The 27,077-nt window shown below is 45.3% G+C and overlaps 1 protein-coding gene and 1 non-coding gene across 6 annotated transcripts in view; both read right to left on the bottom strand.

The window, feature by feature from the left end:
- ANKRD27 (ankyrin repeat domain 27) overlaps window positions 1-27,077 on the bottom strand; it is a 49,213-nt gene that overhangs the window by 10,227 nt on the left and 11,909 nt on the right. For all 5 annotated transcript variants that reach the window (XM_011371860.2, XM_011371861.2, XM_023537707.1 and 2 more), the window contains 20 exons: window positions 25,155-25,265; window positions 23,151-23,307; window positions 22,280-22,434; window positions 21,274-21,333; window positions 21,136-21,189; window positions 20,959-21,024; window positions 20,795-20,871; window positions 19,880-20,001; window positions 18,791-18,869; window positions 18,148-18,280; window positions 14,077-14,169; window positions 12,861-12,988; window positions 12,234-12,316; window positions 11,252-11,367; window positions 10,725-10,817; window positions 9,375-9,572; window positions 7,499-7,558; window positions 7,283-7,402; window positions 6,164-6,208; window positions 3,731-3,853 (listed from right to left, as the gene is read on the bottom strand). In XM_011371860.2, coding sequence (XP_011370162.1) covers window positions 3,731-3,853; window positions 6,164-6,208; window positions 7,283-7,402; window positions 7,499-7,558; window positions 9,375-9,572; window positions 10,725-10,817; window positions 11,252-11,367; window positions 12,234-12,316; window positions 12,861-12,988; window positions 14,077-14,169; window positions 18,148-18,280; window positions 18,791-18,869; window positions 19,880-20,001; window positions 20,795-20,871; window positions 20,959-21,024; window positions 21,136-21,189; window positions 21,274-21,333; window positions 22,280-22,434; window positions 23,151-23,307; window positions 25,155-25,265 — 2,073 coding nt within the window. The remainder of the gene's footprint in view (window positions 1-3,730; window positions 3,854-6,163; window positions 6,209-7,282; window positions 7,403-7,498; window positions 7,559-9,374; window positions 9,573-10,724; window positions 10,818-11,251; window positions 11,368-12,233; window positions 12,317-12,860; window positions 12,989-14,076; window positions 14,170-18,147; window positions 18,281-18,790; window positions 18,870-19,879; window positions 20,002-20,794; window positions 20,872-20,958; window positions 21,025-21,135; window positions 21,190-21,273; window positions 21,334-22,279; window positions 22,435-23,150; window positions 23,308-25,154; window positions 25,266-27,077) is intronic.
- On the bottom strand, window positions 21,901-22,019 carry LOC111746654. Its single transcript, XR_002783212.1, has one exon. It is a non-coding gene; the product is annotated as a 5S ribosomal RNA (ribosomal RNA).

Below are 27,077 nucleotides of genomic sequence, written 5' to 3'. Positions count from 1 at the left end.
GGAAGCTCAGAGAGTCCCAAGAAAGATGAACCCCAAGAGGCCCACACCAAGACACATCATAATTCAAATGCCAAAGGTTAAATACAAAGGGAGAATCTTAAAAGTAGCAAGAGAAAAGCAGATAGTTACCTACAAGGGAGCACTCATAAGACTGGTAGCTGATTTCTAAAAAGAAACGATGTAGGACAGAAGGGCTTGGGACAAAATATTTGACGTGATGAAGACACAGGATCTACAACCAAGAATACTTTATCCAGCAAAGCTATCATTTAGAGTTGAAGGACAGATAAAGAGCTTCCCAGACAAAAATAAGCTAAAGGAATTTATCATCACCAAGCCAGTATTACAAGAAATGTTGGAAAGACTTCTTTAAGAAGAAAAAACATGTATCAAAAAACAGGAATAAAGAATGGTAACAACTACATTCCTATCAATAAGTATGTCAAATGGAAAAGAATTAAGTGCTCCAGCCAAAAGATAGAGTGGCTGAATGGATAAGAAAACAAGACCCCTACATGCTGCCTACAGGAGACTCAACTTCAGATTAAAAGACACACACAGACTCAAAGGAAGGGGAGGGAAAAACCTATTGCTTGGATGGACCTATAAGGTATTTAAGTCAGACAGAAAGATAAACACTATGTGGTTTCACTTATATGCAGAATCTAAGGAATAAAAAGAACAAACTAATAAAAAACAGACACAAATATAGAGGATAATCTGGTGACAGACAGAGAAGAGGGGGCCAGGGGGCTGGGGGCTGGGAGAAAGGGGTGAAGGGTTAGAGAAGTACAAATTAGTAGTTGATGGACGGTCACAGGGATGGGGAGCATGGCAGAGGGAATGCAGTTGGCATTAATATGTTGGTTAGGTGGAGGACTAAGGGAGGGAGGAAGCAATTGAAATATATAGATGTCTAACCAATGTACTATATACTTGAAACTAATTAAAAAACAAAAAGAGCAGAGGACATAAGACTTCATCCAATAAATTCAACAGAAACTGTAATGTGTAATTCAGCTACTTGTTATGACTAATGAATTGAGGTGGAGAAGAATAGAGCACAGGAAAATGATGAAAGAACAACGGAGAGATACAGTAACCCCTCTCGCCATTCAGAGTCACTGATCGGCCTGGGGGCTTTGTTACATCACATCAGATCCTTTGAAACATCATCTGCCTTTTTAATCCTTATGTTTTTCATAGCTGCCCGTCTAGGGGAAATAAGTTTTTTGGACTGTACATACCTGACATGGGGACAGAATAAAAGCTGTACGTCCCAATGTACACATTACCCTGCAGCTGAAAAGCTACATGTCAATGAAAAATTTAGTCATTTAAATACTCTTAGGTTAGAGAAACCCATGAAGCCTTTAAAACAAGATAGTATTTTCTTGCAATACAAAGGATAACACCACTATATCTGTTTTATAAAGTCAAATTAATTTTCTTAGTATGTGACATACAGGTAGCACACAAGTATGTACTATGTACAGGATGCTATTTATAACTGCTCGAAAGAAAATAAAACGCTTAGGTATACATTTAACAAAACATGGACAGGATCTGTATGCTAAAAATCACAAAATGTTCAAGAAATCAAAGGCCTAAATATTAGAGAGATATACCATGTTCATGAAGACTCAACATAGTAAAGGTGTTATTTCTCCTCAAATTGATCTACAGTTTTAATGCAATTCCTATCAAAATCCTAAGAAAGTTTTTTTTGTAGACATAGAAAAGCTTATTCTAAAATTTATATGGAAAGGCGCGGGCCCTAGAACAACTAAAATGATCCTGGCAAAGAAGAATAAATTAGCAGGAATCACTCTACCCAATATTAAGGCTTGATATATAGCTACAATAATCAAGACACTAACACCGGTGAAGGGACAGACACACAGGTCTACGGAACAGAACAGAGAGCGCAGAAACAGACCCAGCCCGCATATAGTCAACGGGGGTCCAAAAGCAAGTCAGTGGCCCTTCAACAAATGGTGCTGGAGCAAGTGGACATCCGTAGGCAGAAAAATGAACTACAACCTAAATCTCACACCCTGTGCGAAAATTAACTCAAACTGGATCAAAGACTTAACTGTAAAATGTACAATTACAATACTTTTAGAAAAAAAAAAAAAAAACAGAAGAAAATATTTGGATTCAAAGGGTTCTTAGATTTAACACCAAAAGCACAATCCATAAAAGGAAAAACTGATAGACTGGACTTCTAAATTAAAAACTTGCTTTGTGAAGAAGCTATAGGCAAACTACAGACTGGAAGAAAATATTTGCAAACCACACATCTGACACAGAGTTTGAATCTAAAATGTATAAAGACTCTTAAAACTTAACAGTAAAGAAAAAAATCAATAAGAAAGTGGACAAAGGAAATGAACAGATGTTTCACTGAAGAACATATACAAATGACAAATAAGCACATGAAAACATGTTCAATGTCATCGCCCATAGCAAATGCAAATTATAACCACAATGAGATAGTGCTACACACCCATCGGAATGGCTAAAATAAAAAATAATGACAACGCCAAATGCTGGTGAGGATAGGGGGAAATTCGATCACTCAAACATTGCTGGTGGGAATGTAAAATGGTACAATCACTCTGGAAAACAGTTCATCAGTTTAATATAGAAAACTAACCATAGAATTACCAAGTAATGATCATATGATTCAGCAACTGCATTCTTGGGCATTTACCTTAGAGAAATGAAAACTATGTTTTCATAAAAACCTGTACATGAATGTACATAGCAGCTTTACTTGTAATATCCCCAAACGGGAAACAATCCACATGCTCTTCAACAGGTGAATGGTTAAACTGTGGCACATACGTACCATGGAATATTGCTCAACAATAAAGGAATAAACTGCCAACGACATGCGGCAACTTGAAATCATGTTAGTGAACAAAGCCAAGAGGTTATATGCTATATGATTACATTTATGTAACATTTTTGAAATGACAAAATCACAGAAATGGAGAATAGATTAGTTGTTGCCAGGGGTTAGGGATAGGGGGAGACAGCGACAGAGGTAGGTGTGGTTATAAAGGGGAACACGAGTGATTCTCTTTGTGGTGAGCCAACTCTTCTATACCTTGAATATGGTGGTGGATATACAAAGCTACATATGTGATAAAATTGCATAGAACTAAATACACACACATAGTCATATACACACATAAGCACATGAGCACATGTGAAACAGGATATCTGAATAAAATGGATGGACTGTAATCATGCCAACATCCTGGTTGTAATACTGTATTAAGGTTTTGCAAGCTCTTACCGTTAGGGGAAACTGAATCGTACAGGGGACTCTCTCTGCCACAGAGGGTATACCAATGTGAACACAGGCAGTGGCGATGGAACTCGAGTGCAGGTGACTGCAGTCATGCAGGCAGAGACACTTGGACATGTCTATTCGTAAACTCCTGGCTGTGACTCATGGGCTCAGAGAGCAGCCAAAACACGAAGCATGTGTGGCTGTCCCACCTCACTAACCTGTCTGCTCAGGAGGCAGGCAGTGCAAGCCAGATCCTGCACTAGCGTCGCTTCTCTCCACCCTGACCTACCTAATCCCCGCCACATCTCAGGGAACACCCACTACCAGCTACTTGGAAATTAGCTGGCTGAGAAGCAACTTTCCCAAGGGGAAAAAGAAGAATCTGCCTTGCTACCCCCACCCCTATCAATAGAAGCCAAGCCAAACCTTTTGAGCTGGAGCGCATTTTGGGCACTGGCACAATGGGTGACAAAATTCAAGATCCGCTGCACTGACAGTATCCTCCTCTTCATCCAGGTCCTCATCTGTCCACTCCAAAAGGTAACGCACCTGGTGTTGCACAGTAAAGAGAAACGGGAACTTAAAACTCATCCTTAGCTCCTTTATAAGCCACAGTCTCTCTGTCTGGTCTGTCTCTGTTCTTCTCTCTGTCCCTGTCTCTGTCTCTGTGTGTGTGTGTGTCTCTCTCTCTGTCACTCACACACACACACACACACACACACACACACACACACACACACACACACACTTCCCGAAACAGGGCCTGCACTTCCTCAGCCACCAAATTTAAAAATGACTGCTGCTGCTCATGAAGATTCCAGGGTTCCCCTGTGCTCAAGCCTTTCTAGCTTCTTTTAATGGTGACGTAGAGAGGTTAAGCTACCATTTCTGCAGCTTGTGTTAAAGATTCTTTTATTCTGTCTTAAAAAGTGACAGAGTGCTGCTGCTTCAAAACTCTGGTCCCAGAGCATTTAGTAAACACCTCCTTTAATATTAATTGTACGCTTTCAACAACCAGCCCCTCCCTTTTTATCTGGAAGAAAACTCACTCCAAGAGCTCAACAACTTGTTCAGGGCCACACACTAGTAAGTGGCAGTCAAAGCGCCACGCCAGTGTCCTTCCCACTATAATGTACTGGGCCACCGGTCAGAGCTCCGAAAAGAGCCCTGAATAGGTCAAATACAGGTTCCCGTAAAGACTAGTTTCTAGGAGATTAAATTTGGGAAAAGAAACAATACACTTTCTGGTTCTAAGCACTGAGGAAGTCAATAGACGCCTGCAAGGATTGATGGGGTTCCAGGATGACCCCCTTTAACCCCAAACTTCTCTCCTCCAGGTCCCTTCCACGTGTCTGACAACAGATACTGATCAGGGTGGAAACACCAAAGGCTCCAGAGGCTTCGCCCCACAGGTAGCTGGGACAGACTGAGGGCAGGTCCCCTGGATGAGAAGAGGGGAACAAGAAAGGGAGTAGGGAGCTGAGGGGCAGGTGGTGCCAGGCAGGGCGTTGGAGGCTGTCGCAAGTGTAGATTACTTTGGATGGTGACCCCAGGGCACTGGACAGTTTCTGCTCACTTCCTTCCTGAGTGGCCTCAGTGCCCTCGCCCGCCCACAGAAGGAAGAAGAGCAGATGTGTAATGACACAGGGACAGTCACAATCATTATGCCACTGGCTCACGCTATGGCTCTTAGGGTACCTAAAGAGGGCTTCCTTTGCTTACCCCAAAGAACACTGGGTCTCCCTGGAGCTGGCCTCATGACAGGAACAATGTTATATTGGCCAGATACCGACACTGTGTCCCGCCCCTTGGATAACTTATCCATGTGTCAGTCCGATGGATTAACAGTGGTTTCTGGGCAAAGGCTAATACACCAATAACTACGTTCAGATTCTTAATAACCCAGAGGCTGCTATAACCAGAGCCCAGGAATTTCTGTCCACCACCTCAAACTCATCATCAGCGAAGAGCACTCTGGAAACACACGTCAACAGTTCCGGGCGAGACGGGGAGTAGTTATGTTTCTGTGAAGGCTTTTAGTAACAAACTAAATATAATACTTTGTAGGAAGAAGGGAGGGAGGAAGGAAGAAACACACATCATTGTAAAGTTCTCTTGTAATATGACTCATTCAGAATTCCTAATTTGCTAACTACCTAATTTACTCCTTTTGAAGTGGAAGACATAAATTCCTTTAAGGCAGCAAACAGCAAGCCAGGGGCACTGCCTGTGGGAATCTAACAAAGGCTGTCTCCACTCTCCAGGGATCTCATCATAGATATTGCCTGTCACCTGACAGTGAGGGTTGGACAGACACCCATAGCCAGGACATCCTCGCCAGGTGCCAACCCAGAGCAGTCAGCACCATCTCACCCAGACACCTGCGTGTGACTCCTCGGAGCCCCAAGCTTCAGACCTCAGCCTCCTGGCTTAGGAGTCACAGCCATCCACAACTTCTGCAGGGTCACACCAAGACCCTCTGGGTTCTGCTCTCACCTCTGCCACCTCCCCCTTTCCCACAACCCTGACTGCTCACCTGGCTCCCAGCTAGCTGGTGGGCCTGGGCTCTGAGCCCACAGTGGACATGGGCTGGTCTTCCCGCCAACATCTCACCACCCTCCCGGAGTATGAATGTCTAAAAGGTGGGGCCACGCTCGCCATGCAGTTTTATGTCCACTTGCTCATTACTTGTGGTGGAAATGTGACATTGCCAATTAGTGAATATTCATTAAATGCATCACCCTCTATGTGAAAGTGAACAAGGAATCCACACGGCTCCTCACTGAATGCAGACAGGAGACAGGTATAGCTGTTTTAAACCGAGAGCAAGCTTTTCTAAATGCACTTCTAAAAACTCACCATTTCTAGATCTCCATCAGCAACTGCTCTTAAAAGTTTTTCTACCTTAATAAAAGGAAAAAGAATGTTAAAAAGAGGATTTTAATAAAATAGTAATAAAAATAAAGTAATAAAATACAACATTCTGAAAACCTAGTAGTTTTCATTTGTTTCTTGATTTGTGGAGTATCTTTCAAACATATCTGTAAAACTGCTCAGACAGGACATCCTAGGATGGTGCTGGTGTGCACGGAACCCATTACTACTTAAGGTCTATGCAATGACGCAGCTTATTTATGTGGCGAAGAGAGATGATGGTCGCCCTGAAGCACAAGCACCTCCTAGGAGGCCAGCCACCCTTTAGGGCTACATATATTCAGCTCTCATTATCTGCTAATTGAGGGTGCATGAGGGGACACCCCTCCCGAGAACCATTTCAGGTCTCTGTTAGACTTTGGATCACTTGCCAAGTCTCTTGGCTTCCATTGGTGTGCTTTTGCATCAAGCTAAGCTTACTGGGCCCTCTAAGAGCAGGTCCGGGATTGGGGGTAGCAGGGGAGGAAGGGTCTTAGGTGGAGTCAGTGAGGAATCCCCATCTACAAGGCAACAGGCAAAAACTTCGTGGCACATCCATGCAATGGTCTGCTCTGTGGGCTGACATTGGACAAGCTCTAAGACAGATTAAATGAGGGAAAAAACCAGGTTATAAATCAGCTTTGGGTGGGTGCATGTGAATGTCTACACAGATTCTATAAGAGTCAAGAAGAACCCGGACTGGGTTAACGGAGGCCCTTATGGTGTGGGGGGTTAAGGGCAGAGAAAATTTACTTTGTAAAATGATTTGAAATCAGTGGACCCACAGGTGACTTTACTTGTACTTGTCTTAGAATATTCTCTCTCTCACACACAGAGGCTATCCACAAAGCAAAGAGCTGCTTAGGGAGCAGACCATGGAGGGCAAGCAGGGTGAGAACCGTCTGGGCTCCCCTCCAGGGCGCCAACCTCCGTCACAGCAGACACGGCTGTTCCAGTCATGGTGAGCAGCCAACTGGGAGGCCCTCGTCAGGCCACGATGCTTTAATCGCACCATAATACAGGGCCACCCAGCCCTCCGGCCGCCCTCCCATCCGAGGTCCTCACCTCTCTGTAGTCCTTCTTGGGCTCTTCTTGCCTGGAGCTCACTGACACAGAGGAGAAGCTGGAGGTGGAGGACCCCTGGCTGATGGAATCCATGGAGCGTTGAGGGGGTGGCACAGGGGCCTGCAGCAGGGGAGCCCGACAAGAGCAGCGATAGGTGAGGGCCAGAGTAGGCCCTAGTCATAAACAGAGCCAACGAGCACAGCCCTGTTCACTTACCTCTGAGGCCTGCTGCCTCCTTTCAAAGGACAGATGACGGGCTTCCATTATAGACAGAATCTAGGAGGACGAAGGGGAGGAGAAAAAATGAGATGAGTCACTAAAGCATGGTCACCCACAACATTCCACTGCCTGCCCATCTCCTCGGCAGGTCATGCAGCCCAGCCATACCCTTGGAAAGACAGAGGAACCAAGTCCCAGAGTGGGTGGGAACTGACTTCGGATCACGCTGGTTAAATCTGGGTTTCCTGCTGCCTGTCCCATGGGCTCAAGAACATGAGAAGCCCATCCACAGAAGGGGCCTCAAAGGCAGCCTTGTCCAGCCCCTGGGCTGTTTGTCCACTGGCACCCATGGGTCTCATGGAGGAACAGCTCAGAGCCGAACCAAGCAGACTTCCCTTGGGAAGGGGCCTTTGGTAGACGCAGCGGTGGCAGAGGAGCCCTCGGCTCCTTGAGGGCATCTCAGGCCAAGGGCAGCACTGCCCAGTCTTGTCAGTTCTGGCGACTACAAAGTTGAGACGCTGTGAATGCACAAGGAGTATGGCTCAGGCCCCCCTGGGGTCAAGGGCAGAGATTTAACGTTCTAAAACTGTGCTACTATAAATCTTACATTAAGTGTTCGCATCGCGCCCAAAAATAATAATAAAAAAGAGGACAGGAGGTAACTTCCGAAGGTGATAGATATGTTTACGGCACAGATAGTAGTGATAGTCTCATGGGTGTGTACTTGTCTCCAAACTCATCAAGTTGTATACAGGCGTACCTAATTTATTGCACTTCATTTTATTGTGCTTCACAGATATGTTTTTTACAAATTGAAAGCAATACTCTCCACTGGCAAAAAGATTACGACTTGCTTTACTGCAATACTTGCTTTCTTGCAGCGGTCTAAAACCAGACCTACGATGCCTCTGAGGTATGTCTGTACGTTAAACGTGTACAGCTTTTGTATGTCAATCATATCTCAATAAAGCGTTTAAAAAAACTTTACTACTCCCAAAAGACCACATGAATAAACTGAAAGACCTCCCTAGAAGATTGGAAACTAGAAGGAAGCGAGGTAAACGTCAAGAGGCAGAAAGCACGGCCTGTGCAGAGGGAGACAAGTGGACAGCTGTATTAAAACAGAATCGCCCACGTGAGCCACAAGTTCTAGACACATCAGTCTGATGACCTGGAACTTCCACTGCACATGGTCCTGTGCTTCCTCTGGCTAGCTGGCCGAACGCGTTTCTCTGAAGGCATGCCCTCACCCAGAGCTGCTGCTGGAAATGTTGGTACAATGGAGAACTAGTCTCTCTAAGCCCACTTAATCCCCACTCACTCATGAAGTGAGCACTTTTCACAGGGTGCCCAAAACTACACGTTTCCAGAAATTACTACCAGGGAAGGATGAGTAGTTCATTAACAAATCATTTATGAAAGAAACAATACCCAATAATGTTCAAAATTGGCCAAATTAGAATAAAGATTTTAGGAGTGGAAGATGAAGTGCCAGGACAATGGGGCTCTGTCCCTGGCTGCTTCCATGCCCCGTTCTCTTTCCTTCTTTTGGGTCAGAACCACTGTCTTGTTTTTACCCGCTCCATTTACTCATAAACCATCAGCACTCAGATGGGCAAACGCAGCTGGGAGTAGCTCTCAGAACAAAACAGAGAAAAACTGCTAATAAAACTAAAAATAATATAAATAAGTAAAACCTATTAACAGCCAGGTCCCAAATGCAGCAGAGAGGGTACAGGCCAAGTTCTGTCCTCAGGCACTAATGCAGTTTGTCCAGCATGGCCAAGACCTAACCTGTGGACACTGATTTTTTTTTTTTTTTTTTTAAGTCATATAGCTGCTTTGAAAAAAAAAAAAAAAAAAAAAAATCCACCTTTGAGTTCAATGCACACTTGCGGGGCGTTTCTTTCAGTCTGTTCTGGATCTCTGTAGATGCTCCATTTTGTAGCAACGTCTCTATGATGCCTTGGTAACCCCAACGTGCAGCTATGTGTAAGGGGGTGTCTCCTTTCTCGTTACCAATATCCAGTCTGCACGACTGCACATCATAGTAGACCAAGGCCTTCACACACTGCAAAGAAAACGGGAAATGCCACCATTAACTCCCAGGCCAAGCCTGGGGTAACATCTGTGCGCCCTGCAGCCTTGACCTATGTCCCAGTTCAATCAAGGCTCCACTCACCAAGCAAACGTGTGATAACAGAGTTAAAATTCAACGGCTCCAGGATACCTGACAGGGACACATCATTTGTTTCAAAAAAATCCAACGGCCCATAAATAAGATCTGGCCGAGTTAACTGTGATGTAGCCATGTGCAGAAAGGAGTCACCACAGCAGGCCTGAGACTACAATCCTTTGCAAGGCTGGCCCATGACTTGCAATGTTTCTTGGGAGCCTGGATTTCGGGAGGGTGCCCATAGCCCCCACTGATAAGAGGGGCTCACTGTGCCTAAACTGTTTGTACAGTAATGTGGTTTATGCCAAACACCTGCTCTCCTTCTGGGAGTCTAGAATTTTGGTACATTCTAGGCAGAGGGTATTTATGTGACCAGCCTCCAATAAAACTCTTGAGCCCTGAGTCCCTAATGAATTGTGTTGTCACAACTCACTGAACCGGGGGTGGTCTTAGGGACACACTGACACAGTACACTTAACTGATTATTGCGCAGCAATTAAAGAGTGGGCTAGATCTATAATTTATTGACCTAGAGAATTTCCGTAATGTATTAAGTTAGGAAAACAAGTTGCACAAAAATGTGTAGGGTATGATCTTGTTTTTGGACATCAACTACCTTATCCAGCCTCGACCCTATGTAGGTATAAATCTATCTGTATATTACTATGACGAGAAGGGGGAGCGAGAGTGGTTAGGAAAAAATAACACACACAGTTAAATATTAAGTGAAAATGGAAATTATAAAATTCCCTGACAGTACTATAAACAAGGGTAAAAACTGAATATGAACAAAGCTAAGAACGTGATGGTGGCAGAAATGAAGGAAAAATGACTGAATTTTACAATAAGATAATGGGCAATCAAGTTTTAGATTCATTATTTCAACACAGCATCCGTAATAAACTTAAAATATTTTTAATGAAAAAAAAATCATGCACCAAATCTTCCAATAATTATCAACACATCTAGTACACTACAGTAATTAGGAATTCAGGTTTCTCTGTGAGTGAGAAAGGGCGAACAGCCAAGAGCAACAAGCACACTCACGTCTCCGTGGCCGTGGCTGCAGGCCAGGTGCAGGGGCGTGTTGCCGTTGTTGTCCTGCACGTCAGTGCTGGCTTTGTAGTGCAGCAGCAGCAGCTTCGGGAGGAGAGGGGAAAGCAGGTGAGCAACAGCACGGGGCAAGGCCAGGCCCACCCTCCTCCAGAAGCGCGGCCTAAAGTCCCATGAGGGGGTCACTTGTTTCCACTTCCGACCTTATTTACCTATACTACGATTAAAATAGTATCATGCTCTCATCCTTCCTTAAAAGAAAGTTTAGAGATTAAAAGAAAAAAAAAAGTCTACAGCCCTACCCTTCTTCCCCCAGATTATTGGGCTGTTTCACATCTAGATCTCAGAGTTTTGTCCAGTGGACCCCCAGGGAGAGGCCTCAGACTGGCAGCCCCTCCTGTGTGGCTGCAGCACAGCCAGCATGGGACAGAGGAGCGTGGCCTGCCCCACCGCGAAGTCAAGACGCGGAGCCCAGTTCATGGAGTGTGCACATGCAACGGCACCGTCACCCCCCTGCTCACCGTCACGCTCTGATAGCCCTTCTGGCATGCGAGGTGAAGCGGAGTGGAGCCGTGATAGTCGGTGGCGTTCACCACGGCGCCTCTGGAAACCAGGAGGTCGATGAGGGATGCCTGCCCTACGGAACACAAGGGCTTCTCAGGGAGAAGGAAAGTGAAGACACTTTTCAAACCCTGAGTGTGAAGCCACGACATTATTTTACCCTCTTCCTCCCTGGCATGAGACGTGCCCAGATGTATTTTTCTGCTTGAGAGGAACAAGAGCTAATGTCAAGTCAGACTCTGCAGGTTCAGGGCACTTTGGGGGTGGCTCTTGCAGGGGACATAGCTCTAGTCCACATCTTAGCAACAGAAGGTAGAAGAAAGGAGCCTAAGAAGATTCCAAGGGTTCATCAATTCATAGGAAGGAATACTGTGCAACCATTAAGAAATAGTGACAAGGAGCAATGTTCTTATATGTTGCCAAGTGAGAAAAGCACAGTACAGAACAGTATGATCCCTACGATACCATATGTTTTATATTCATAAACACAAGCGTGTGGAATTCCAGACACTCGCTAATCAAAACGGTCTCTGGGAGACAGAAGAATGGCAGGTAATAATGAAAAAGTTTGTGTTTTCTACTTTGTGTGCTTTAAAAGACAGTGAAGTTATTTTTTAAATGTAGGATATAAGAACCCCAATTCCGAGACCATTCTCACAGCTCAACTCGGGCCTTCTCTCCCTGGGCCACTGGCCCAGGGCAGCGTCCAGTGTCCACAGCGAGAGCACTGCTGTGCACTCTTCCAGCCTGGGAGCGGCCGAACAAGGCCTGTGGAGCCTCTGCTTCTTCCCTTCCAGCAAAGCCCCCGGGGGTGGGCCTACGATGCAGCCCCTTCCACCTTTTCAACTCCACCGCACTCCTGCCAGCCAGGCCTCTGCTAGGCCACCCTTGGCTTCATCTTTTTGCCTTCAAACCCACAGAGGCCAACCCAAGACCACATACCACAGAGGGCAGCCACATGGAGTGGTGTATGACCCCTATCATCTCTGGAGAATGGAGTGACAACTGAGGGATCATTCAGCCTCCTAAAACAGAGAGAAGATACAGGGAAATACACACTAGGAATGGCATGGCAAAGCCTCTCCCTGACAAGGCTGGCCATGCCAGGGTCCTGGGACTGGGGGACAGAGCTCAGGGTCTGGTCCAAGCTGGGCCTCTCCTACAATGTCCTAGAGATAATGCAGCCCCTGATCAGTCTCCTGCAGGGTGAGGAGCTGAGCCATCTAGTTCCAGGATCCCTCACCCAGCCCCACTGACACCTTAGCAAAACAGCCTGACAAGGTTAAGGGGAGACTGAAAGGTTACTGGGGGAAGTTGACATTCTAAACCCATCCTAAATCTACTTTTCGAAGTTGCCTACCTTGGTATCTAGCCCAGTGGCGGGCCAACTATTTTTATGACCTTTATTCCGAAGAGGTGGAGATTACTATCCCCACTTTACAGCAGGGGAAGCTGAGTGCAGCCAGGATAAGTTTCTCAATCGAAATTGCGTGGCAAAGAAGTGGAGAAGTTCTACCCAGGCCTGGTATCCCGCTTCCTGGACACTGAGCTCCACGAAGACCCTCTTACCCAGAGACGAGCTTCTCACAGTCATCACAGAAGCACAGAGGGTGGCACATCTTTTGGATGGCATCTTTATCTTGGTCCTCTTGGCTCAGGAGTCTTTCTACTTCCTTCTGGTTACCTGAAGCAATGTGCTGAAAAGTGACATCGAACAATACTATCAGTATTAAAAAATGATTTGCTTTTTAAGAGTCCTTGTAGAAACACGTAGGTATGGATGGATGAAATGATTTGCTCTCTGGGATTTGTTTCAAAATAATCTGGGCGGATGGGGAAAGCGGGTGGGGGTAGAGATGAAACAAGATTGGGAGATGGCTCTATGCTATGCAGGTTCATTCATTATATTACTCTATTTTTGTAAATTTCCATAATTAAAAAAACAACATGACAAAATCCTCAAAGCAACAGGAGTATGGGGGCAATGCATCCAGAACCTCGGTGTGGATTTTGACACCTCACTAGGACAAGCCCCAGTCCTGTCCTTGTGTATTCTGACAGCCCTCAGTTTGGGGAGAAAGGGAACAGCTGCAATTAGCAGGAGATCCCATCAATAAACACCCCTGTGATTCCTGGATGAGCTCCCTCAGGGAGTCAGACGTTCTGGGAAGCACGCTGCCCCAGGAGGCTTTCTGGGCCTCCATGGAATGCACTCTGGCTCTGGGTGGCCTCCGAGGAGGTCCGCCCTCTCCCAGCCTTTGCTGACTGCCCGGTAAGGCACCATGCCAGCCCCCAGCAGTCTATCAGATCTGCAGGCATGTGCTGCCGCATGATCAAACCATCACCATGGCACCAATACATAACACTGGCCTCCCAGCCCAGCACATGCACGCACAGACACCTGCCACTTGGGGCTCCTGGAACCGAGAAGAGGCATCAGCGCTGCTGGGGCTACCAGTGAGGCGTCAGTGAGCTGGCCTTGAAGGACAAGGGTGCTTCACCGAACGGACAGAGGAGGACAGCCCAGGCAGAGGGTTCCACGTGTGGAGGCCCAACGCCCTCTGTGAGCTGTCGCACAGCTACAAAGAGCACGCTGGGGAGATGGGCACACAAGCTGATCCCACCCATAGAACCTCTGCGTTCCTACTATCCACTCTGAGCGCAAGATGAACTTCAGCATTTACCTACGCGGAGCACCCCGAGGATTCTGCAAAGACGCTAGACAAGCGCAAGACGGAGGGCTCCTCTTTACAGCTATGCCCACGAAGGCCTCTTGGTATCTCACCTTGAACAAGCAGTCAATGGGAGCTGAAGTCATCTGAGACAATAGGCTCATTCTCTGCTTAAGAAACAGTCTGTCACCAAATCCCTCAGACTCCTGCAGGAGAAACCCAACAATCCATTTTATCAGATGTCGGTACAGATCCGTCAAAAGAGAGGACGCCAGGAACGACCCCCTTGCCACTTCCCCCGGATCGGGTCAGCAGTGCCTCGCTCCTACTCTCACTGAGCCAGAGTCGACCCTCGTCGGGCTGGGAGAAGGGCTTCCCGACCGTCTTTCCAGGAGGCGGTAGCTCTGCCGACCGTTTCCCAGTGGGGACGTGGGAGAGTGGTGGCACACTGGCGTGTGCGTGTGTGGAATGTGTCATCTCTAAGTGTGCAACGTGGCAGCATACACCATCATCCTCCGGATGGAAACCTGGACTGTCTTGGCCTCCACCTCCTCCTCTCAAATTTCTGTCCTAGCCTGCAGAGCCCTATCCCCTGACATTTTATCTGCGGCCTACAGATAGGAAAACCAAACCATTTGACAGGCTGGTCTATATTTCCCAGTGTCAATCGGCAGGAGAGAGAAGGGTCTTCTCTTTGAACACACTTACTAAAATAGTAAACGACAAGGCCACTGGCCCAAAGTCCATAAGATATCAGGGTCTACCCAATTAAAAAAGTCAGGTCTTCATATTGTAGGTAATGTTCACCTAGACACAAAAATCTAAAAATGTATTCTTACTTTATGAAATGATTTCTAGCAAGACACTTTAATGCTCACGTGAGCACCTGCGATAACCTAATGACAAATTAACTTCTTTAAAAAGAGTCTTGGTGTGAGATAAAGAGAATTTTTTCCATCCAGCTGCTACCAGAAGAACTCACCAACTTCGACAAAACTGGAGGAGAAGGCTCTCTCTTTTCATGGCCCCCTAACTTCTGACTTAGCGGTCCAGCTAAAGATAGGCTGACTGCATCTCGGGGAATGGACCATTTCTGGGGTTGCTGTTAAGCAGGTTCCCTCACACTGACTGCCCTAGGAGGGTTAACCTGGAAAACCAACCCCTCAGAATCAGAGCCATTTTTGCTCCCAGCTGTTATATGCTATGTAAAGCTCTAACAACCTGTTTTATTCAGTGATTTATAACCGAGCAACTTAGGGTCAAAGAAACAGCAAAGACACTGTTCAGATAAATTCAGGATTCTTTCTTCCACTCTGGGTAACTCTCTGAAGGGCGGTGATGAAGAGAGGCCAGTCTTCTAGGAAGGAATTTTCAGAAAAGAATGAGCTACCAGAAGAAACAGCATATCAGCTAAGACCTATTTGGGAAATGGGGTCAATACAATTTATTAGAAAGTGGTAAAGTGAGAAAGACCAGAAGCCTGCAAAGTTAAAGCAGAGAAAGGTACAGATTCTTTCAGGGTTCTCCTGCCGGGGGGGGAGTTGTGTGTGTGTGTGTGTGTGTGCGTGTGTGTGTGTGTGTGTGTGTGTGTGTGTGTGTGTGTGTTCTAGAAAGGTAAAACTAGAGTCATCTTGCTAATGTTTATTTTCAAAAAGCTGAAAGTCTTTATTTGTGAGATGATTTAAGCTTTTATGCTTAAAGAATATTTATGGTCATCTCAAGAATGATTCTAACTTGGGGAGAAACTACATTATATAAAGAATTGATAGTAAAACATAATTCCATTTATTAATATTTAGTCCTTAATGCTTTTCAGAAACCTCGCCTGCTGTATGGAGATACTCCTGGGCTCTTTCCCCAGGAAACGAATGGCACCAATATGTAATGGTGGCCTCAAAGATTCCTAGATGGAGCTACACTACTGAAAGAAACCAGTGGGCAGCTAAGGCAGAGACAATGCCACAGACGGAATTCCAATGCTGACATCACAAAAGACAAGGAAGCCACACCTGCTCTGTCAATAAAGTGAATAGCATCTCTCAGGCCTGACCTATTCAAGATCCAAGGGATGGGCTTCACAGCCCATTAGGATGACCTACACCTTGTCCCATCATGTGACAGGACCAACCACCTCCCAGCAGGGAAGGCAGAACCAGGGTCAGGCACCCCTGACAAGAGGGGCACCCCGGGCTGTGTCCCATACCCCTTGCCCACTCAAGCTAACAGACATCCTTGGGGCTATCCATGCAGAATGCACTCAAGAACCAGGAAACAGAGACACCCAGATGCAGGGGGATTAGAAAAGCAAGTACAGGCACCAGTATCACTTCACACTTCGAAAAGGCACTTCTGAATATCCCACTTGATTCTCACAACCACCTAGAAAGGGGTGACATATACAGCATTATCCCCAGTATACACAGGAAGATGGACAGAGGCTTAGAGAGACGAACAGACTTGCCTAACGGCAAACAGAAGTACTAGACTGAAACCAACACCAGAACAAGAGGGGCCACCCCTCAAACACTCCCCCAGTCCCGCTTAGAATATTTTCTGAAGTAGACGTAGGTGTGGGAAGCCGACTGATACTGTTTGGTCGGCCACCTCCTTACACCCTGGCCAAGTGTTGACCTACATGCCACGGAAAATAAGAAAGCAGCACAGCCAGGGTATTGTACAGGGGCAGCAAGGAGCAAGGGGTCAGGAGCACCTTTGAGAGATGCACAGCTCCTAGGTGCCAAGGGTACCTGTGGCCCCATCAAACAGCATCAGCTAATCCCTCTGCAAGCCAGTTGAGCCAGGAAGAAGTGGCCTCTCAGAACAATGAGAGGGAAAGAACCAGAAGGGCTGGGCCACCACTTCAGGCACTATGGGAACACACATTCCTAGACTCTCACAGAAGATTTTAAATGACGAAATCTTACTTCCCTACTAGGAAAGTGAGAGGCAACCGATTCTGCAGACACCTGTGCACTGAGTGCATGCATGTTCATCCTAGATTGTTAATGATTTCCCCCTAAATTAGAAAGAGCTTTTGCAAGAGTCACAGCCAGCCACATCTGAGATGAGCTGGACAGGCTCTAATTTCGCCTGCATACACGTGGGAGGTCAAATCAGGACCCAGACAAGAGCAGAGATCTCGTTCTTAGCTCTTAGTTCTTCAGTGAACACTGATACTATTGGGCTACGTGCCAACAAGTGCAGCACAATCTCAAATTTTGGTTAAAAATAGAATTGTACAAGCACAGAAAAAAGACATATATATGTCAAAATGTTAATGAAAGTCACCCCCAGCTGGTGAGTTTACAAGAGGCTTTTGTTGTCTTCACTGCAACTTTATATATTGTATTTATTGTTTATAGGCAAGTATTAGTCTTCTAATCAGAAAAAAATAAAACTCTTCTAGGGGAAAAAATAGTATACAGTGCTGTATACAATATAATTTCAATTATGTAATGTATATATGGCTAGGAAATACTGGAAGCTGCATAAACATGTTGATGATGAATAGATTCGGGGAAAATGCTTTACCCAAACGCACCTGTCTAGACAGGCCCTGTTCTTTTCCAGACGTTTTAAATGATTGTTACTTTGGGAGATTCTAACATCATTAGAAAATTAGGATCAAATGAGCATTCAATCCTCACACTCTTAGTTTGCAATACAGAAATCTCTTCACTTTATTAATTTCGACTTGTGATTTCTGTGAGTACTGTCATGTTTTGCTGGTTGGTATGCCGTGAAGTAGGCTAGCGATGTAATCTTGGCTCAAGATCCTAACAATCTACATAGAAACATAATCGCCTCCTCTAGCCAAAGGCCACCAACCAAGAAAATAATAATAAGGCCACTGAGTCCTAAGAATGCATATGTCAGTCTCATTTCTTGCTTATCGTGGTCAAAATATCCAAATGCACTATTTCTAGCTTTCCCTCTGCCCACGTACTTTTGAGGATGCTGAAGTAGGATTTTAACAACGTGACTCCCAGTGAAAACCTACAAACTTTCACAGCCAACTAGGTGCTTAGTGTTCAGTGTGCTGGGTGGCTGTCAAGTCTCAGAGCCCAGCTGAGGTCCGTTCTTAGGAGACAATTTAAGAATCCCTTCCCCCATGCCAACCTTAGAACCCTATCGAACATGCCATGACACCCACAAAGAAAGGTCAGGGCAGGAGGGGATCTTACGGGTGGTTTAATGGAGAGGCTTCCTTGCCGAATATATTCGATTGCAGCCTCAATTGAGGTCAGGCAGTATCCCAACTCATCTTTTGCCGAGCTGCTAAATCTGAAGTTTTTGATATAACTCAAATTTGCCATCCTAACAAAAAGAAGAAAAAAGTTGTACTGTTTTATACACATTTAACACTTGCAGAAACAGAGCTATTGGCTTGGGTGACTGAAGTCAGTTAGCTCCAGGGAACGATGAATGCTACTCTTTGCCCTCCATTCAGAGTACGTGCAACTAGAGATATAAGTAAAACTACTGGTTATTTTCCTGGAACAGGCTAGTTTTTAGAAAGCCGATTACTGAAAGTGAGCTGTGGATTCCTATGGGAAGAGGATGGGCTCTGGGGCCACACAGAACTAGAGTCAGCTTCCTGCTCAGCCACTGACTAGCTGTGTGATCCACGATAAGAAAAGTAAGTGCTCTGGGCCTCAGTTTCCCCACCTATAAATGGAATAATAGCCATCCACTGCAGAATGAAGGTGGGGCAGGCACAGCACCTGACTCATAAGAGATATTCAATTTCCTAGAGTTACACTAAAACTACCACTGTCTAGTGCTGGTGCTGACATTTTGAAAAAGTATTTTAATGAAAAATATTACCAATTAGGGATCTCTGTTTTCACAAGCAAATATAACAGGACTGATAGCAGATCATCGGCACACATAGTCTCCAAGTTAACTGCAAGAGGAAACACATGTTCAAAGCCATCATGAGACTCAAAAAGACCAACAAGTGTATCTATGCTCCACTACCACCCAACCCACAAAACCACAACCAAGTAAGATTACACATCAAGGAGAAATTCAATTGCACAATTTCCTTACAGTGTCCTGAATAGATGTCAGATTCAAGGGCGAAAACGAACACCTAGCATTCTTAGAACATGCGCATAAGACGGGAACTCCAAGCAGGCTACCCTTCGCTGCCTTCCTGGGTGGACAGAGTCCAGGGAAGTCAGCAACAGTGGACACAGAGCAAAGTTGTGCCTAGAGCCACTGCTGAGAGCCTTTTTCCTGCTGAGATCATTTGTTTCATGCATTGTGGAGTCTAATGCTGACATGTAGCTTGACTTTATCATTTTTACTTTCTATTCACGTTTAAAAATCCAAACAGTACAAAAGCACAAACGGTGCCTGTCCCTCCCGTCCCTGCCACCCAGTCTTCTTTCCCAGAGGCGACTACAGTTGCTTCCTGCCTATCTTTCCAGAGACAGTCTATGAATCCACCATCGTACATACGGATGTACAGCTGTCCCCCTCTTTCTGCAATGCTGTCAGAAGTGTACTATACACATTCCTGTTTATTTCATTTAACATGCTTGGAAGGTCATCCCTTATCTGCACACACAGACCTGCTTTCTCCTTACTTTCTTCTTAGCTTATTTTGGTTTACTTTTCATGATAGAAAATTTTTAGGCATATACAAAATGAGGGAGAACGGTTAATGAACAGTTGAACCCCCACATACCCATCACCAGCCTGGCTCGTTTCAGAGGCTGCTGCTCCTCTGCCACCATTTCCTTACCCTAGTCATCCCCACCTCCATCAGCAGGCGCCCACTCAGCAGAACAGACCCTGGGGCGCTCACACTGGAACGCTGTGCTGCTCACCGGCCCGTCTGTATGGCCCTTTAAGACAGCACTGCTCCTTAACAGACTTCTGCGTCTGGGTCCCTTCCCCAGCACGAACCTCTCTGGCTGGGAGACTGTGTAATTAGCTGCACCACCTTTCGCAAACAAACCAGCTTCTGCTGTGGGGAGGTGCATTTGTTCAGCTGAGTCAGTTCTCTCTTTGCACGAGGTATGTTGAAGCTATAAAATAATTAGGCAAGTGACAACTTAAGACCACAGTGTGAGGGCCCTTCTTTGGTCTAATAACATATCGTCGATTTACATTTCTTACAACAAACCATAAGTAATAAAAAGAAAAATATAAATTTAGAAGTGGGGGGAGGGGGATAGGGAAGGTAGATGGGGTAAAAGAGGTCAGATATGTAAAACTGGAAGTTACGTAAATTATATCCAGTGAATTAAAAAAAAAAATGGACATATAAAAAAAAAGAAATTCAGAAGCCACCTGGCTCAAGTCAGCGGCAAAACACAACAAGTTTAATTGTCCCATTCAGGCTGCCCAATAATATAGCTGCACTGGAAAATTAGAAAAAACAAAAACCCTTAGCCCCAGAGTGAAGTAGCCCAAAAGAGAAGAAAAGTGTAAACATAAACACTTTAAGCATTTTTGTATCCTAAGGCAACTTTAATTCAAAAGGAGGTGTTTCTTTGGTAGGGTTCCCTCGGATGGGAAGGAGAGGAGGGATGTCTACAGGTAGAACCCACCTGGTTATGTGCCCACCTAGAGACCCACTGTGCAAAACCCCAGCCCCTTTAGCACCCACCGAGCTAGCATGCTGGCAGACAGGCACAGGAGGGTGACAGCTACAAAACGGTCATCTGCCAACGTAAGCCCTTTATCTTTGGTTACAAATAACTGCACTGCTCCTCAGTACGAACCAAGTCAAATCAGCGTGCTGCCAAGGGCCCTGCTTCTGGAGAAACAGCATCCCTGCCTCTGAGGATGCTGAGCTGCGGCAGCGCAAACCCTTACCTGAACTCAGGTTTCACACCGATATCTTTCTGCTGAAGGTCTTGAAGGCTTCTTGTGATTTTGTTAAAGGCGGCATCCTAATAACAGATTTTAACGAAGCTTTAAATTTCTTAGAAAGCAAAGAATAAGGCTTTCATCCTGGTTGATGAAGATTTAGAACTTACCTCGCTTGCCTCCATGGTCCCCACATATTTAAAGATCAGATCATAAATATCGTGCTGAACGTACATCTGTGAAATCAATGGATCACAGCTCAGGGTGTGTGCGGGGGGTGGGGAGGGGCAACAAGGAGAGCCCTGGGCACTGCCACCTTCTCTCCCCTCACTGCCCTGGCCTCTCACCTCTACTGCCTGCTTCATCAGGTTCATCTGGGCTTCCTGCCTGGCAAGCATTTTCTAGAAGACAAGAAAAGTACAGTTAAAGAGCTTAGATCTGAAGTGGGCAAACTGCAACTCTCTTTTGAAAGTCCTGCTGCTTACCAGGTGAGAGTCCCTCAGAAGCTGCTGGAGGCATTTGATGTAGAGAGCATTCACCGAGTCCTGTGCAACAGAGCAGACAGACACGTCACTCTCATAACGCGAAGCTGTAACACCAAACTCAGGACGCACAACGAGTCCTGGAGCGAGGAGAACACTCCACAAGATGTATTTCCTGGGTGACAAGTTTTAAGTGCTAATGCAAGCTGATCAAACTGATAATGTGATTTTTTTCAACTTCTTTTTTTTTGGTGTATATACATAAGGGTAGGAAGAAAATTCTTCTTGGGGTTAACATAGGTGGTGACAATATTCATTTATTCATTTTTTTTTTCATTCTTTTCTTTCCCTTCACATATTTAGTCATCCGAACATAAAAGGTAAACAGAAAGATCTCAGTTCTAACAGTTAAACAAAATAAAATGAAACAAAACAACTGTCAATATTCTAAACCAGGCACTATTTATACTATTTTTCATGTTATTCTGAATTCGATGTTTTAACCCATCATTTCCGATAGTCTTTCTTTATTCTTTTTTTTTTGGTGAGGCAACCTTTGGTTGACCTCACAGATTGCAAGGACCTTGTCAGCTTACAATCCCTTATTATTATTATTTTTTAAATTTTTTATGCCTATGGCACCTGGTCTTCCTAGGTGGTCTCCCATCCAAGTACTAACCAGGCCTGACCCCGCTTAGCTTCTGAGATCAGATGGGATCAGGCTTGTTCAGGGTGGCATGGCCATAGACTCCGACTCTTTCTTATCCCAATACTTAATCTTAATTCTAATAACTGTTACTACTAATAAAATTCATTTATTCATTTTTATACTTTTCTGTGATTTTCAAGTTTTCTACAGTGGCTTGTACTACTTGTAGAGTTAGAAATATTTCAATAAAATTTCCAATGGTGGAGGCGGCAAAGTTTCAGAGTGAACTGAGAGGGACCCCAGATCTCTAAACCGGCCTGAGACAGGGCATGCCCGGCAAAGCAAGACACGGCTACTGACTATGTGATGACGGAGGCTCTTTCTTTCACATTCCCTGAATGCTCGCTGGAAAGAGGCGATGTTCCTGTCAAACCTGTCCGAGTGTCTTCCCAAAAACTCTCTCACGTCTTCGATGGTTTTCAGAGAAAAGGAATCTGAGGGTGTTGATGGCTCTTCTGAAAAAGAGACAGAGGGTCAGGCTGGCTAAAGTCTTCGCTGTTTCCTAATGGGGGATGTGCTACATCCTTTGCCCTATTCCCCTGGGGTTTGGGACCCCCATCTTCCAGGGGAGCAGGGAGGTAACCTTATTTCAAGATATTGCCCAAGGACAGCCCAGTTACAGGAGAGCCCGAAGTCTACAGTCCGGTCCTCTTGAAGTCCTTTCCTGGGACAAAACCGGAACTATCAGGGACCACAGGCATGACTCGTGAGGCTCTGGTGAAGAAACCCTGATTCCTGATAAGAAGAGCCTCAGAGTCCATTTGGCATACTGTTAGCTCAATTTCCTGGAGCAACTGAAGAATTATTATTCATTATAATGTGATGTCAAAGAAGCACAACAACAGGACAGGGTGGGTGAGGCCGGAAACAAAGCCAGGCTACTACTTTGCCCGATTACGGGGGACGACATCCACACTGAGGTCCATGTGAACACTGCCTCCTGGAATCACGTAATATCCAATCTGTGCAACTACACGCAGCACAGCCGCAACCCAGGTCTCCCTAGCTCAAGACAACTTTTCAATTAAGTCCTATGGGGAATTATAGAAACAGTTATGCCGGTTTCTAGTGGGCTCCTGAATATTTTACAGGATGTACGTAACAATTATGTCAGAAGGAAGTTCAACAAACACATTTCTCCAAATCAGAATGGGGTTTTCTCCCAGAATACCTGAACTCTCTCTCTTTTCCAAAGGATGGGCTATACACAGTAGGCTGAAACTTTCTTCTTTTTCATTGTAGAAAGTTTCTTCGAAAAGAATGGGCACTGAGAGAAGAGAGGCAAAACCAGCTCCTAATTTAATCCTGTTTCCTTGTATAAAGACATCCTGAAACGAGAGAACCGTCACTGTACCACCAGCCTTCCCCCTCCCAGCCTGGACCCCAAGAGGGCACCTCGTCCCACCTGCCCATTCGTTCCGGTGTGGGTTTGCAGAGGTAGAACCACTCTTTTATTTTACTTTTTGATACTAAGATGGTTTTCTTTCCTCTTTGTTGCCCTGGCAGCTGTGTCTACCTAGTATTCTGATCCTTTTTAAATGCTGCAACAGAAGGAACACTACTGTGTTCCTTACAGTATCAGGAAACCTGTGCCTTCCAGGAAAAGAAAAAGTGAGAAGGCTCCCATCTGAATAAGACACCAGAGTGACTGTTGCTGCAACGTGCACGGGGCTGGAGGACACACGCTACGGTCCTCTCCACGGCTCACCACTCTGGCCATGGCTGGGGGGCCCAGGGCAGATCTGCCACGATAAACCCGACTGCTCTGTTCTCTTTGTAGATTTGGGTACCCAAAAGAGAACAAATAAACTATCCAGGGTCTGGCAGCTGTGGTGAGCAGATGCCTGACAGGAAAACAGTGGGATGTCTCATGAGCCACATGGCTGCTGACCCTTGAGCTGGCATCCACGTCACCCTATGCCCCATCCCTCCTCAACCACACAGCACCCGTGAGCCCCGGCTGTCGGGTCCCATGGGGCCAATACTGGTGAGAAGGGTAGTGTGGGCCCCTCCCCTGGCCAGGGATAGGAGGGAGACTGTGGACAGTTCTGACTAGGAATGGAACCATCCACCTCTCGGAAACTACTTGTTTCCACTTAAAAAATAACAAAATGCATACCCCAAAGTTAACATCACGAGACAGATGACATCATGTGCTTCAGGATAGACTGAGAAAGACAAAATACTATGCAGGGGCATTCCCGCGAAAAAGGCGTAACTGCTCATCTAATCACGGGAAACATCAGAGAGCCCACACTGAGTGGGAGTCCGCAAAGCAAAACAAAAACGTCAGTGTCATGAGAGACAAAGACGGACTGAGGAATTCTTTGAATTAAAGGAAACTGAAAGACCAACTGAGCGTACTGTGTGATCCTGGACCTAAAAAAAAATTTTTTTTTTTTTCTATAAAAGGACATTATTTGTATAAGTAGCATATTTCGTATGAGGATGGCATGCTGGAGAACAGTATTCTATCAATGTTAAATTTTCTGAGTCTGACCACTGTACTGCAGCCGTGTAGGAAATTCACACTGAATTGTTTTAGAGTAAAGGGACATGGTGTGTGCAACTCATCCTTCTGAAAAAGGTTCAGAAAAAACAATAATAATACATGTATTTCATATTCATATCTCTATCTCTTTATCTATTTAGCTTATCTATCATCTACCTATCTAGAAAATAAAATGTTAATAGGTGACCAATCTAGGGAAAAGTATATGAGAGTTCTTTGTACGTTACTGAAACTTTCTGTAGGGTTGAGATCATTTCAAAACAAAAAGTTTTTTAAAAATTAAATATTCATCCTTGCTGTCTAATTTGTGGCCAAGAAACCAAAGAGCTTTCAAGGTCACTGGAATAATAGCTTACTCTCTCGGGACTTTGTTGAAGAGGTGTTCCAGCGACTCCTCCCAACTCACAGGCAGGAACCCCGTGAGCTGAAGGAGAGATGCCGGCCTCTCCTCACCCTCCAAGGCCACTGTCAGGGCCCCGCTCACCCCTAACATCCCCTCTTTCCTTAAAGGTAGGGGCCCTCCACCCCCATCCCACAGGACTGCTATGTGTGTCAAAGCCATCATTAACATAGACATGAAAAGGTGAGAAGCAGGATTCTCTCCCCTCCAGCCACCCAAACACTGAGTGAGCAACCCTGGTTGACCCACGAAGAAATGAATACCTTTCCATTTAAGGTCTGAAAGTGTTCTTCCACTGGTATCAAAATATAGGATTCAAACTGACAAGTAGACTGAACGTTGCTTGTCAGGCTTCCTTTGCAGGGTACTAAGACCTGGAAAACACAATTAGGGTGAATATTAGAGAGAGAGGTGTCATTTACAACTTCAGCAGGACAGGATGTATCTGAAAACTTTCCAGCTGGAATTGTTGTGGGGACTTGCTGGCAGAGAGAATGCCTGGGGTCACTTGCCAGAATGGCAGCAGTTGCTGCCAACTGACGATTTGTTGTCATGATGGAGCCCAGGCAGAGGAAGGCAGCATGCGTATTCTTCCATCTCAGACCTGCAGACTGGGGGATTCACTCCCACCCCGAAGGGTCCCTCCCACAGCTAACCCCTGGCGCCCGAGTCGACCCTCAACAGGCTCAGGAATGATTCCAGATGACGAGAGATAGTTTGGGAAGTACAGAAAAGTGAAACTAAAAAGTCACACATAATCCCACCGCCTGAATGACAAACACTGTACATTAAGACAGTTTCCTTCTCATTTTTTTCTTTGCCTTTTTTTTTTTTCTCTAAGACTAGTTGTGACACAAGCTGCAGAAACAGTTTCCTATCACAGGCCACCACCTCCACCAGAGATGTCTCGGGGTGCCAGACTCTCTGGAGAAGGCTCAGTCTGAAAGGTGAATTTTGGTCTGACTGTGGCCACTTCGCTGACCGGACACAAGCTTCTCATTTCAATGCAGCGAAGGGAAGGATCTCTACTCAACGCTGTCTCCTGCCCTGGAAACCAGACACGGACCATGCTTTGCACAGGGACTCAAATTTAAGAAGACTCCCTCAGACTCAAGTGTACCTGGAAGGAAGGTGACCAAAGTGGCAAAGTCCCGCAGAGCCCCATCTCCTAAAGCAGCCCAGAACAAAGCAAACAGCTTCTGCACTGTCCTCTTTGTATATACAAGGAAACAAAGGCTCAAGGGAGTTGAGCAACTTGTCCAGGGTCACACAGCCAGTAGCAGAGCCATGATTCAAGCTACTGCCAGCTTCCTGACAACTGCCCTCCTGGAGCCAGGGCTAGGAGCACAGCCCAGTGCCTGCTAGAGTTTACTCGGCAGACAGCATGAAACTGGAGCCTGTGGACGCAGATGCCGTCAGGCTCCCTCAGGCAGGTTAGAAAGAGCAGCGTGGCCTCTCTCTCCACAGAGAGACACACCAATTCCTCACAGCAGAAAGGGAGGCACTTGCTGATGGAAGAGTCCGTGAAGTGGCCTTGCTCCACCTCAAAAAATCATGACTGAATCAACCAAGATCTAGATTTAACTAACAATTGCAGAAAATAGAGAGGACAGAAGACCATGTTAAACACGCCCACGGATTACAACTGGCAAAAGCCACAATGCAGGAAACTCTACAAGATAAATGACCTGGATAAATGAATTGCAACCAAAGAAAGAGAATGAGGAAAGGGGAAGATATAATTAAAAAGAAACTTAAGACTGGTGATGGTTTCACAAGTTTATATACATGTCAAAATTGATCAAATTTAGTTGTCCTTCAGTTTAGCTCAATAAAGTTGAGGTAAAAAGAGACTTAAAGACCTGTCAGTCCAATCTAATGTATGGATCTCCTCTGATTCCTGATTTGAACAAACCAACTGTAAAACAAACAAAAAATTATGAGATGATTTGGGAAATTTGAAGAGTGACTAGATATTTGACAATACTGAAGAATTATTGAGGAAATTTTTCTGCTGTGATAATGGTATTGTGGTTGTTTTTCTTTTTTTTTAATTTTTTTTTTATTATGGTAACATTGGTTAATGAAATCCAGAAAGTTTCAGATGTACGATTCAATAGTAAGGCATATATATATTGTATTATATGTTCACTGCCCATTGTTAGATTTCTTTCTGTCACTGCATG

Source organism: Pteropus vampyrus, unplaced genomic scaffold, assembly GCF_000151845.1.
Source record: "Pteropus vampyrus isolate Shadow unplaced genomic scaffold, Pvam_2.0 Scaffold196, whole genome shotgun sequence".
Classification (NCBI taxonomy): domain Eukaryota; kingdom Metazoa; phylum Chordata; class Mammalia; order Chiroptera; family Pteropodidae; genus Pteropus; species Pteropus vampyrus.
The sequence above is the reverse complement of the archived record's forward strand: the minus strand, read 5'-3'. Positions and strand labels throughout refer to the sequence as shown.